The sequence below is a fragment of the Rhinatrema bivittatum genome, chromosome 1 (assembly GCF_901001135.1).
Source record: "Rhinatrema bivittatum chromosome 1, aRhiBiv1.1, whole genome shotgun sequence".
Lineage (NCBI taxonomy): Eukaryota > Metazoa > Chordata > Amphibia > Gymnophiona > Rhinatrematidae > Rhinatrema > Rhinatrema bivittatum.
In genome coordinates this window covers 648,308,701-648,322,187 of record NC_042615.1, presented here as the reverse complement: position 1 = coordinate 648,322,187, position 13,487 = coordinate 648,308,701, and the positions used below count along the sequence as shown (strand labels likewise).

At 43.8% G+C, this 13,487-nt stretch overlaps 1 protein-coding gene across 1 annotated transcript in view; it reads right to left on the bottom strand.

Annotated features, from left to right (window-relative positions):
- Positions 1–13,487, bottom strand: part of LOC115100202 (protein limb expression 1-like) — a 125,464-nt gene that overhangs the window by 78,899 nt on the left and 33,078 nt on the right. The window contains exon 5 of the mRNA XM_029618524.1: positions 10,055–10,251. Coding sequence (XP_029474384.1) covers positions 10,055–10,251 — 197 coding nt within the window. The remainder of the gene's footprint in view (positions 1–10,054; positions 10,252–13,487) is intronic.

Sequence of the window (13,487 nt, the reverse complement as noted above, 5' to 3'; positions counted from 1 at the left end):
TTCCTCTTCGCCACCACTGGGATGGGCTCCTGTGGTAGCCTTGGTCGGAGTCAGGTTGCCTCTTTGCCGCCACGGGCTGTGGCGGCCTTGCTTTGTCGGCGTCGGGTTTCCTCTTCACTGCCAAGGACTGTGGCAGCCTTGCTTCATCGGAGTTCGAAACTGCTATTTCTCCCATCCCACCCCTAGGCTAGGTGATGCCTGCCTCACCGGCCAATCAAAGGCTTCTTCCCTTCTTCCTACTCCCACTGGTAGGTAGAAGGGAGGAGGTTTCCGATTGGCCTGCGCGGGGGCAGGCAGAATGAAGGAGGCTTCCCATTGGGCAATGGGGGTAGGAAGAAAGGAGGCTTCCAATTGGCCTGTGGGGGCTGGAAAAAGGGAGAAGGGAAGTGCAACGGGCAGTGGGACACCAGGAGACGTGATACACCTGCCAGTGTTTGGCGACACAGTGTGTCGCGACACACCTGTTGAGAAGCGCTGATCTAGACATTTTTGATATGAGTTTTTAATTATTGGATATGCCATTCATCAGCTGTTTCAAAATAATCTGTTGTTTTTGTTAGTATGCTTTTGCTGCTATTGATTTTTTATTTCTTAATTTGTTTTATAAGGACTGGTGATGTTTCTCTTTTTCCTTTGTTACACTGCATACAGAGACTGGCTTGTTGCAGTTTCCAATTCAGTTTGTGTCTGCATGCTAAAATCTGGTGAAGCGACAGATGATATACCTACCTCTGTACATATGTTCCTGATTTATGGTTCCCAGTTACATTTAATTGAGTTTATGAAAGTTCTCTTTAATAGTTTTCCTGTATACTTGTGTTAATGTATTCTGCCTTGAGGCGACTGTTTTAATGTATTTCCGCCCTGGAGGCGACTGTTCAGTTCCTTGTAAACTGGTGCGATATGTATTCTTTACAGGAACATCGGTATATAAAAATTAAAAATAAATAAATAAATAAATAAATAAATGCTTCTAGTTATGCATTTTGGTCTCTTTATCCTTTGTTAGGTGAGGGTCAGCACATGTGATTCAGCTGAGGTTTTCTGCTGGCGTGTAGTTTCTGTGTATGGCTCTATAGTAGCCTGGCTTTTTCTGTTTTCCTAATAGGAGGTGTATTGATATCTTAAGGCCTGGTGTAATATTTTCAGTGTTGCCTTTTCTTAAGAAAGGTGTTTACGGTTTGAGTACTGGAAATTGGTGCTGTTTTGGTGTGGGATGTTTACTATTTATGCAATTTCTGTTCAGACAGTATATGTATCTTTCCCTTGTGTCATTCTTAACAATAAAAATAATTCTGGGCCTTTATTTTTTATTTCTGCCATGAAATGTAATGAGCAGTGTATCACACATGTGACCATGGTCTGTCAGGTGTGTCATGATGGGAAAAAGGTTGAGAACCACTGATCTAAAGTATCAGGTAGAGGGGTGTCCAGAGTCATAGAAAATAAATCTACAAATTTCTCCTGATCGATTTTGCTTCTTCGTAAAGAGGGCAAGAACATCGGTTGATGTAGATTTATCAGGTCAGGAAACTAAGGCCTGGATTTATCAAAATGCGGTAGGTCCGCATGCGATAGCAAAAGGGGCGTGTTTTATGCTAATATAGCATTTATTGCTAATTACCTGTGCAAAGAGCTAAGTTAGCACAAATTGTGATACCCTTTTCAGATTCTGTGATAAGTGCTGACCTGTTGTATTTCCTGCATTCAACCACTGGGGGACCATTGTTAATGGTCCCAGACACGGGGGGGGGGGGGGGGAGGAGAGCGAGAGAGAGAGAGACTGGCCATAATGACATGGCCCATAGGTAGGTATTTGCATCCCTATGGTAGGCCCACCTAGTAACTCGATGTGGGGATTAGGTAAGAGTGTAGGGGGTTAGGGGCCACTTTGACATTCTATGTGACACCTACGAACAGAACAGTGGTCTCATGAAGATTTGATGACCTTTGGAGTGAGGAAACTCACTCCAAGATGAGATTTGGGCAATATTCTCTCAACCTAGCTTGATGATACCCAGGTAGAGAGTCCATCAAGCCGCACACCTTTTCGATCAGTATAAGAGGAGGCTGCAGCACCCTGTGTTAGAAGAGATCCTGATTCAGGTTTTTGCAAGTTTGTATTTTTCCATCCTTGGGGAAAGGGAGAATTTTTCTGCCCCCACTTTTTTCCTGAACTAGAGACTTTGAGTAACTGTTTCCAGTATAGACCTTTCCTCCTGGGAGGCCAGTTCCTGTGTTTTGAAAAGGAATCATCAAGGGAGAAACATCAGGAGACCCCCCAACCGGAATTTCCACCCCAGGACACTGGACACTGCCAGGTGAAGTTCAGGTACTGTGAGAAGGGATCTGGTCACTGTTAGGATTCCCCAGCCACCTTGGGATAATCCTCTTTCCTTACCATGGAGGATACCCATATTCTAAGCCCCTGCCTTGAGACTTTTTTTCACAGAATTAGAGAGCATTCAAACCCAGTGTCATGTAAATCTGGGACACTGGAAGTATCTGTCACTTTCAGGCCGATACAGTAAAGCGAGCTCAGCTGAGCGCACTGTTTAAGATGCGGTTGGATGTACGTTGTCCACAACCCCTTATACCATAAGGAGTTTAGTGCGTCCAAAATACACGTCCAACCTAGGGTTGCCAACCTTTAACCATCAAATTTCTGAACATTTGGAGATGCTGTTTAATATCTTCATTAGGGCCGGTTTTGGGGGTGGATGAGCCGGGCGGTTGCCCAGGGTGCCATCAGCTGACGGGTGCCTTGAACACCATGGGGACAAAGGAGGAGAGGCCCAGCGTGGTCACAGCGGATCCCATCCCACCACGGTCAAAGAGAGGAATTGCGAGGCCATGGTGGATCCCATCCCGCTGTGACCGAAGATACACCCAGCCTGGCTGCGGCGTATTCCACCCTGCCACGGCTGAAGACAGGCCCAGCCTGGCCGTGACTGAAGACTGAAATCGTGCAGCTGCGGCAGATCCCATCCCACCGCAGCTGAAGAGAAGACTGGGGGGGGGGAACGCCATCAGTTGAGGGGGGTGCTTCTCACCCATTGTGTCACTCCCCTTAAATCCGGCTCTGATCCTCACTGAAGGGTTTATGCACATGCAACTTTTATTACCACTCTTCACCCTTACAAAGCAACAGAAACCTATAATTTGATAGCAGATAAGGACCAATCTAGTTTGCTCAATTACTTTCTGCTACAGTGTCTTAGATCTCGTTGACCTCTGGCTTTTCCCTCACTTCTTTGAAATTAATGATCCCCAGCTTTCTTTAATTGTTATAGTTTTTGCTTCTGTCATCTCCACTGGGAGATTATTCCACGCATCCACCATCCTTTCTGTGAAAAAGTATTTTCCTATGTTATTCCTGAGTCTGTCTCTTCAGAGCCTTATATCATGACCACTAGTTCTCAAACTTCCTTATTCTGAAAAAGGTTTGCTTTTATCAGCCCCAGAGCCAAATTACTGTTTTGTTATGTTCTTTAGGCCGCTGATTAAATCATGGGCTGAGTTCTATGTAAGTGACACAAAATAAATATATCCAACACATTGAATATACAGTAGCTACCAAAGCACACACTATATTTATTGATTTTTGTTTTCAGTTTTTATGGTATTTTTTGTGGAAATGTATCAGTGTGTATTACAACAAACAAAAAAGGGAGAAAATCAGTGGAAAAAAATTAGTCTTTTTTTACTCTGATTTTCTCAGTTTTTGTTTGTTGTAATAAACCCTGATAAATTTCCAGGAACAATAAAATCAAAATTGAAAATGAAGGTCCCTAACTATATTGCATAATTGAAGGTGAGAATCAGACGCTAACCTGCAGCATGAGGGCTAAAAGTCAGAAAATTTATAAATATTTTAGCACTCCTCCTTTTTTCATGATAGTACCCCAAAAATCTGTACAATCCAGAAAAATTCAGGACAGTTGGCAATCCTAGTCCACCCCCCCCCCCCCCACCGAAACTAATAGCGTTCTTCACATAAAAATGCATAAAATGCATGTTGATGAGGCTATTAGCTATTCGCCCCAAATACCAAAAAGAAAATGTGCCCCTGATCCACACCTAAGGGTAGATTTTAAAAGGGTGCGTGTGGGCATACATGTGTGTGCGATCTACCTGGCTACCCGGGGCTTTATGCGCATCGCCGGGCCTTTTTAAAATAGACCCGGCGCGCGTAAGACTGGTTACGCGCGTAACGTTCTTAAAACCCGGCCCATACTGCTTTTCTATACATCCTCCCACTTAATATCGTGACAATGTTAAGTCAGAAGGAACCAAAAGGTTAAAAAATTTAATTTAAAAAAAAAAAAAAAAAAAGGTAAAAAAAAAAGTGCCAGCGGTCAAGTTAGAAGAAGGGACCCTCAATTAACAAGCATCCATTTCCCTAACCCGTGGCTGTGCACAGGTTAGGGAAACAGATGCTCGTAAAATTGAGCGTCCCTTTTCCTAACCCGCTGTCAGCCACCTCTCCTGCGCTGCCAAGGAGGCGCTGGGGTGGGGGGGGTGCAACTGTCCCTATTGCCTCCTTTTAGTGCGACCCCCTCATTTAAATATTGTGTCGCGCACCCAGGAGAGGTGGCTGGGCGCGCGTTAGGAAAGCCGGCGCATTTTCCGCCCAACCTTTCTGTATCGGCTTGTTTATGTTTTGTATCTATTGATCCTTTTAAGAGGAATTACCGTAAACTTTATTTTGAACACCCAACCAGCGAGCCCTGCCTGATTTGTAGGTGTGCCTGCCCCAAAGAGCTCTGGTAACTCACACACATGGGAGAACACTGCTGTCTGGGCTAAGAAGGTTAGCCTCCCTCCCCCCACACCCTGAAGCCTCAGGTAAGGGGAATGAGAAATGTGAAGACAGCCCCAGTTATAAATTCTTTTATGGCCTTTCAGGATATGTCCCATCCACCAAGAAAGGGTTACATTTGTTTAAGTGAAAAGAATAAACAATTACAATATTTTGCTGTTGGAGTACTCTCTAATTCTTCTTTTGAGCACTGTAGCATTTTTAGAGTATCCATATTTTGTGATTTAACACTCAGTACATTTCTGTTTGTACAATGTGGTTCCTTCCTGTCCCAATAAACTGATGTGTTTAATATTATTAAACAGTAAACAGGAGAGGGTTATTTTGTCTACTACCATGTCTCTTTAAGCTATTTTATCTATTTTGGTTGCTAGTTTCTAACTGTGCAACTATTAATAATGACATTATAGACCTCATCAGGAATTGTGAGCATGTGCAAAGGCTCAAACAAAGCAGCAAAAGGAAACTGAAAATACACAGTATCCCCAACAGATTTTAAGAGCACCCTAGGAAAGGACCTTTTTATCATACATAATACCATCTACTTTACCTTATCACAGTAGATGACTCAGACTTCTGGGAAACAAACAAACTATTAGACAATTATAGAGTCACAGTAATTGAGAAAACAATGCAGCACTTCAGCAGATACGGCATGCCAGACTGTGTAGTCTCAGAAAATGGATCACAGTTCACAAGCAAGGAATTTGCATTGTTTGCCAAAGAATGGGAGTTTTGCATATCACAGCATCTCCATATAACAGTCAATCCAATAGTAAAACTGAGCTGTTAAAATTGCAAAATCTCTCTTTTAAAAAGTTGCAAAGAACAAAGAAAACATTTGGCAAGCCATTCTGGAACAGTAAAATATTTCTGCTGAAGACATAGCATGCAAATCTTTCCAGTGCCTGATAGGCACATACACATTTAGTGCCAATGCCTTCTCGGGTATTAAAACCAGAAATGGTGGAAAGACTCACAGATCAGAGATACCAAAAACAAGTAATACAATAAACAAGCCAGAGACCTTCTGGAGTAACAGCCTGGGGATCCTATGTAAGTCCAGTTTTTCCCGTAAAACAGATCCAGCCCCTGGAAATGAGCAACGTGTATAGAGCGGATCACTCCTTGGTCATACACCATGAGAACTGATGGACTAACGTACCACTGAAACTGTAGATTCAGCCACTCAACACCATCCTCTACAAACAGAGAACACTCTGCAATGGACAACAAGAAGATGTGTCATGCCCACAGCATAGGCGAAGGACTGTCCGAATCGAATACAAGTGGAAAGGATTCTAGGGAGCATGCAGTTTTCCCAGGTAAGATTCAAGCAAAGATGCAAATATGAATCCTGGAAAGGGCAACAGGGTACTCCATCTGCCACAAAAGCAACATTAAACCACCTGAGAGCATGGGAACCAATTTTTCAAAATGCGTGAGGCACAAATTACCCCTCCCTGGACACATTAAAGGAGTTTACTCAACATTAGGGGTGCTCTAACATCTACTGCACAAAGAATTGGCACCTATGCCTGTGAAATCCAAAGACCATGTACTGAACTAACAATAAAGTAGTCACCCATCACTACTTGAACAGTTCCTTACAAAGTTGGAGTTCTTGCTAAAATGTACTTTTTTGTATACAGTTTTATTGTGATTACAGGGTAAGGATGCCAACTCCAACAAATATGAGAAAGGGATGATAGGATAGAAAGCCTCATCTCCACTAGGATGACCTGCAGAGAAAAGAGCTATGTAAATCCTCTGGCAGTCTTCCAGCAGATCGGCGTCAGGTTAAAGGGCAGCTACAGGAAGCAGGCAGTGCTAGGAAGCCCGCCCTCTCTGCCACCCACACAAGCAGCAGGTGTATAATACACAAACACTTTTAATGGGCATACTTTGCACTTGCTAATTATCAAAAAGAAGCAAAGCGGGTAGTTTCCTTTTGAAAATGTGCCTAAAAGAACACATATTAAAACTGACCCTGTACACTGCAATTATGTGGGCTTTTTGCATAGTGCCCCCACCGCCAAAAAAAAGTCCATGCTTTATTACAAAAAAATGGCAGGTGCTTCAGAGCTGTTAAGGGAGTATCTGTCATAGAACACATGGAGAGAAAATACACTTGGGGGGGGGGGGGGGGGGGTTAGCATTAATAGTGGAATTCATAAGCAAGAAATGGAAAAAGCAAGGGTGGTCTTTGGAGGACTGGAGGAAAAACATAGCTTGGTGGCAAAGTAGAGATACTGTTCCAACTACATCACCATATCACACTTAGCTGGTACAGCATTCTGAGCTAATTTGTATGACCACATGAACCCCACAAAATATTTCTTAGCAAAGAAGCTTTTGCAAGGATAAGCTAGGATGAAAAGGATGAGACTAGAGCCCTGCTAGCTTATAAGAGGATATTACAGAAATTATGGTGGATCCTACACGATATAATACATTGGGGCTGTCTCACAAGCTGCATAAATCAGCCTTCTCCTACAGATAATGCAAAATTTGATGCTGGCGTCTGGAACGTTTCCAGTCCTGTGATGGAAGCCCGTCTAAACAGCCTGATTTTCAGGATATCTGCAGTGAACACGTACGAGAGAGACTGTCATGCGTCAGAGAGACTCTACTTGTGTTAGCAGTCTGCACATGATGCTTTCAGCATAGGAAAGTAATATGGGTTGTACTGACAGCATCTTACATTTCTGCTTGGCAACGAATTTAAAAACAAACAGCAAAGTTGCAATAAGTTAACCAATAAAATGTTAGTGGTTTAGGGAAAAGGCAAAGAGAGCCTTCCATTTCTAGGTAAACTAACATCTGGTGCAGACCATATGTGGCTTAGATCCATTCCTAACTGACATTCAATAATAAAAAAATGATATGGTCGAGAACCTCTGCCTCATACAGCTCCAGTGCACACAGTATAAATTCAGTTCAATGACCAGAAACAGTACTATACCCCTCTTTCGGCTTTCCTATTTGTCTGTATCACATAGGCTTGATAAGGGTCTCGATGTACCAAGAATTAAAAAAGTCATATAATCACACAAAGCATATCAAATTCCTAACCATTTGTAAGGAGCAATAACAAATCAAGTCTCGGGATGTAAAGCGGGTGCTCACGCCTGGTCCTGGAATGCCTCAAACAGGTCTGATTTTCAATATAACAACTATCATTATTTATTTATTTATTTGTCTATCTATTTATTTATTTATTTTGTTGGTTGCCTGGTGCCAGGCTCTGGGCACCTCTCATGGGATACATTCATAATAAAAGCTAAAGACAAACAAAAATAAAAGCTCCATTAACCTCAATGAATATTCATAAGAATACATTTAGCTTAAGAAACAGGTTTGTTTGCATAGTTTGGTTAATCAGACTTATTTGCAGCCCTCCAAAACAAGAGCTGGGCGCCCATGACATATCAGAAAAAAATGTAGGTAAGCCTGGGAACACAGCTCATCAGATTTGTCAAAACAAAACATCCTGATCTGACGATCAAGCGCTCGGATGGAAAAATGTATGGTACAATATGTGACTGTGATGTGCTTATCCCCAAGGTCTTCACGAGGTGGACTTTTAATGGCGCGCTGAGTGGCCAGCTAATTAAGCATATTTTCAGTCAAATCTAGGCGGCTGGGCTTGTGGCAGAAAATGAACTTAAATCCAGTTGTGCAAAATCCAGGTGGCTAAATTTAGGCCTGTTGATAGATGCTGTATCTAGTTTGGAGCACCTGAGTTAGCCACTAGAAATAAAAATCAGCACTAACCAGCTAACTTCCTTCCTCCTACTAAACCTTTCCTCCAGTGCTTCCATTTTTTCAGTGACTTCATTTAACCACTCAGTTGTGATAAATTTTCAACAGGGACAATCTAGTGTCCGAACTGCCAAAAATACGCAGAGAGACACACCTACATCCACTCACACATATTTATTTTTCTGGGACCAATTGTTATTCTTAAGAGTAACTTTTCTCTTTCCCCCCCAATTTTTTTTTAATCAAACCTTTTGTCTAAATGAGAGATGATATCTGGTTTCCTATTAATTATACTTAAAAAGGATTTGTCTGAAAAAAAATACATATTTCTTAGGGATGTGCAGAGCAAAATTTTATGTTCATATTTTTTATGTCCGAAAGGGGGTCCCACTTGCGGCCAATATGGACATAAAAAAAATCCAATGAGTTGGGTATATGTACATATGTGCAAAAAAAAAATTTAAACCCCCTCACCCTCCTTAATCCCCCCCCCCCCAGACTTACCACAACTCCCTGGTGATGGAGCGAGGAGTGAGGACGTCATTTCTGCAATCCTTGGCGAGAAGCATGTGACGTCGGTGGCACGTCGAGTGACGCGGCGTCACGTGATTCCCGGCTCGTTCGCGCCGGACGGCTCGTTCGGCCCAAAAAGAACTTTTGGCCAGCTTGGGGGGGCCTCCTGACCCCCCCAAGCTGGCCAAAAGTTCTTTTTGGGCCGAACGAGCCGTCCGGCGCGAACGAGCCGGGAATCACGTGACGCCGATGTCACGTGATTCCCGGCAAGTTCGCGCCGGACGGCTCGTTCGGCCCAAAAAGAACTTTTGGCCAGCTTGGGGGGGCCTCCTGACCCCCTCAAGCTGGCCAAAAGTTCTTTTTGGGCCGAACGAGCCGTCCGGCGCGAACTTGCCGGGAATCACGTGACGTCGCGTCTGAGTGACGCAGCGCCACGTGATTCCCGGCTCGTTCGCGCCGGACGGCTCGTTCGGCCCAAAAAGAACTTTTGGCCAGCTTGGGGGGGTCAGGAGGCCCCCCCAAGCTGGCCAAAAGTTCTTTTTGGGCCGAACGAGCCGTCCGGCGCGAACGAGCCGGGAATCACGTGACGCCGGCGTCACTCGACGTGCCGCCGACGTCACATGCTTCTCGCCAAGGATTGCAGAAATGGCGTCCTCACTCCTCGCTCCATCACCAGGGAGTTGTGGTAAGTCGGGGGGGGGATTAAGGAGGGTGAGGGGGTTTATATTTTTATTTTGGCTCAACAATCGCGATTTCCCACATATCGAACATATCTATGTTCGATATGTGGGAAATCCGATCGTTTATGTCTAATCAATTTTTTAAGTAAAAAAAAAATATGAGTTGCGTTTTACTAATGCGGTCAATCCGAATGCACACCCCTAATATTTCTGTTGCCTCCTCACATGAAATGTCATTAACTGGAAATATGATATTACTACTTATGCATCTTACCTGAAAGTTGCCAAAACAACTTCCACCAGGAAGAGTAACATAGCACACGAATGGAGGGTCAGGTGATGGAACAGATTCGTACACCACTCTGCCTTCGCTTGGAAACACAGCTCTCTGCTTCTCCTTGTTCTCCCAAAATTCTTGCAGCATTGCTACAACATTCACTGTCAAAGACACACATATGGTAAGAAACAGAACTGTGTATTTTATATGTATAGTTCATTTTGACAGTTCATTTGTTCAGCAGAAGGGAGAAATAAGAGCTAGCTCAACAAACCAATGCAGTTTTGACAGCTTTTCCCATTTTAAAAGAAGATACTCTCTTGTTTTGTAAAGAAAGCTACAATTTCGCCACTTTCTGCCTCTGGAAAGATTACTTACTCCAACAGATTTGAATGAAAGTTGTAAATACTTCCTTTCTTTCACCACAAATGTTTCCCTTCCAAGTTTTCTTGTATTTTTTTCTTATCTTTAAAAAAATTACGAATTTAGAGCTTGTAAAAGATGTCAGAATGAGAGCACTGTAACCTGAAGACCTCTATTTATCCACAGGCAGCAGTCATGCAGATCTCCTCATACAGCACTGCTTTAACCCTAATTTTGATGGTATTCTTTGACGTCTTTGCTAATACTGCCAAAGTATGATGATGGTTTTAGTAATGCGGACACTTGTCCATTGGGAACTGGCCTGAGGTCACCAATTCATTCCCGTGTCACTAGCAACATGAGCCATAATGCGGAACTTTCTATCGTGTAATAAGAGACAAAATCATGAATTTGTTTATTTTTATGCTGACCAATAGGCTGTACTCCGACCGTCATATAGCCTTCGTGCTATTCTGGCCAGATTTTTTTAATGGTTCACAAGTGGGTTCCAAATTGTGGAAATCCAGACAACATACTCACCTGACCTAATCAAATCTCTCCCTTCCACCTTCCTGATTATACTGTGACCCTACTGGGCATGTCCAGGAAGTCGGGTGAGAGCTGATGGGGTACACTTCTGGATACCAAAAGAGCTCAGGAAAGTACTGATTGCATCCCTCACAACTCTATTCTACTCGTTCATGAGAACAGGGAGAGTTCTGGAAGCCTGGAGATGTAGTCTTTCTACGTTAAAATGGGGATAAGGAAGATGGCAGAAATTGCAGACCCATTACTCTAATTTCAGTAATGGATTAATCCATGGAAAGAAAAAGGAAAAGGTTAGTTCAGCACTTTGAAACAAACCGTTTGCAGGACACCAGATAACCTGGTTTCCCAAAGTGAAAAAAGTGATTGAGTTCTATCACGGGGTGCAGTAAACGTCACCTAGCTGGGCTTCAGTAAGGGCTTATGATACTGCTCTACAGAGAACACCAGTAAGCAATCTGGATGGTATGAATATGTTCGAAAGATTCAAATTGAACAAAGATCTGGTTGAGCAGCATCATTGTAGAGATTGGTGATAAATGGATTCCATTCCAGTGAAGGAAAAGGAACCAGTGGGGTGCGGCAGGGCTTGATACTAAGTTTGGTTCTTTTCAATATCTTTATATCTTCATAAGGACATTGATAGGATGGAAACAGCACAAAAAAGGGCTGCTAAGATGGTACAACATTGCAGCATAACTCCTACAAGAGGCTAGTAGATGATCTCTTTTGGTCAAATGGAAAAATCTGACTTCACTTTCTCTTGATGAATGAATGACACGTGTACAATTTGCTAGAAATTGATGTATTAACAAAATTAATCGGAGGCCTAACTAGAACCATTCTAAAAGTTATTTTATACAAATATATCCTCACTGAGAATTGATTTGAGGAAACTGCCTTTACACACTGGTGAAACAACACCCAACAGTAGAGCAAGTCCCCTTGTATTTTCCTGAGTGGAGGTGTGGGCAGATTGGAGTTTGCAGACTGGGGTTGGAAGGGGCATATCTGGCTCTTGGATGATTTGAAGTACTGGGAATGGAAGAAAACAGGATTTCCAAGATGTGAAGGATAACATGCAAATTATAATATTTTTAGATTTCACAAGTTGGCAACCCTGAGAACACTGCTCCATGGCTTCACCTTTCCTTACATCTACCCCCTGAGGTGTGTGTGTGGTGCACTTCCTCCCCTCCCTTTCACTCTCTTCTACTTCCCCTAACCCCTCTCCCTTTCATTTACTTTCTTCCCTCTACTCTCTTCCTTCCCTCTCACTCACCCAACTCTCCACCCTTCCCTTTTATTCCTTCCCCCTCACTCACTCTACTATCCTCTCTCTCTCATCTTACTCCCTCTCCTCCCTCTATTCCCTCCCCTCACATCACTCACCCCTACCTCCTCCCTCTCATTCTTCCTCCCCTGTCTCACTCTACTCTCTTCCTACTTCCTCCCCCACTCTTCACTCCATTTTCTTCCCTCTCATCCTAATTCCTCCACTCCTCTCACTTACTGCACTCCCGTCCCTCACCCTACTCCCCTCACATTACTCCCCCTGCCTCTCATACTACTCCTTCTCCTCTCTTCTCTCACCCCTCCCTTCAGTCACCCCCAAGTCTCTTCTTTCCCTCTCATTCCCTCCCCTCCTTTCCCTTCCTTTTTTCACCCCCTCATTCACTTCCTTTCCTTTTCCCTCTCCTTTCCCTTCCCTTCCTTTCCCTGTATTCGCTCACCCACTGCCGTTCACATTGGCAGGGCCTGGCCTTCCTGCCAGTAACTTTGTTCAGCAGTCCCAGCACTTCTGCTCTGGAAGGGCCTGGCCTCCCTGCCAGCGATGACAGTGAATGGCGCGGGTCCTGACGCCTCTGCTGCTGGCAAGGCCTGGCCTCCCTGCCAGTGGTACCAATTAATGGCACTAGTCTGGGTGTCTTTTGCCACTAGTGTGGCCTGGTGTCCCCATCAGCGACATCTATCAGTGGCACTGTCCTGGCACTTTTTCTCCCCACCAGTCGCAGGTTAAAAAAAAACAAAAAAAACCCACTTTTGTCCATGGGCTGTAAACCTTCTGTGTAAAGTAGAAGCCTGCAGGCTGGGTTTAGCCCGTGGGCTGTAGTTTGGGAGCCCCTGCTGTAGATTGTACCGTATCTTACCCCTAAAGGCACAAAGCAAGCCCAGTCTAGGAGTATGCTAGCTAGCTGGAAACTTCTAAGCTGGACAGGAGAGAGCATGACAAAATGCTTACTCTTCACTGGACTCCTGCACAACTGAAACTGCAGTTCTTGAATTTTAAACCTCTAGACAGACAGACAGACAGACACACACACACACACACACACACACACGTGTCTCAGGGCTTAGTTTACAGGGGGCAGCTGCATATAAAAGGTTCAATAAGCTAGTATACACCCCTAGGGCACACAGACATCCAAATGCTGATCCACATGGGAATGCTCATTATTACACATCAATAAATGACCTCACAAATATTACAGATCACCTAATTCAATTGCACAGGTGTTAC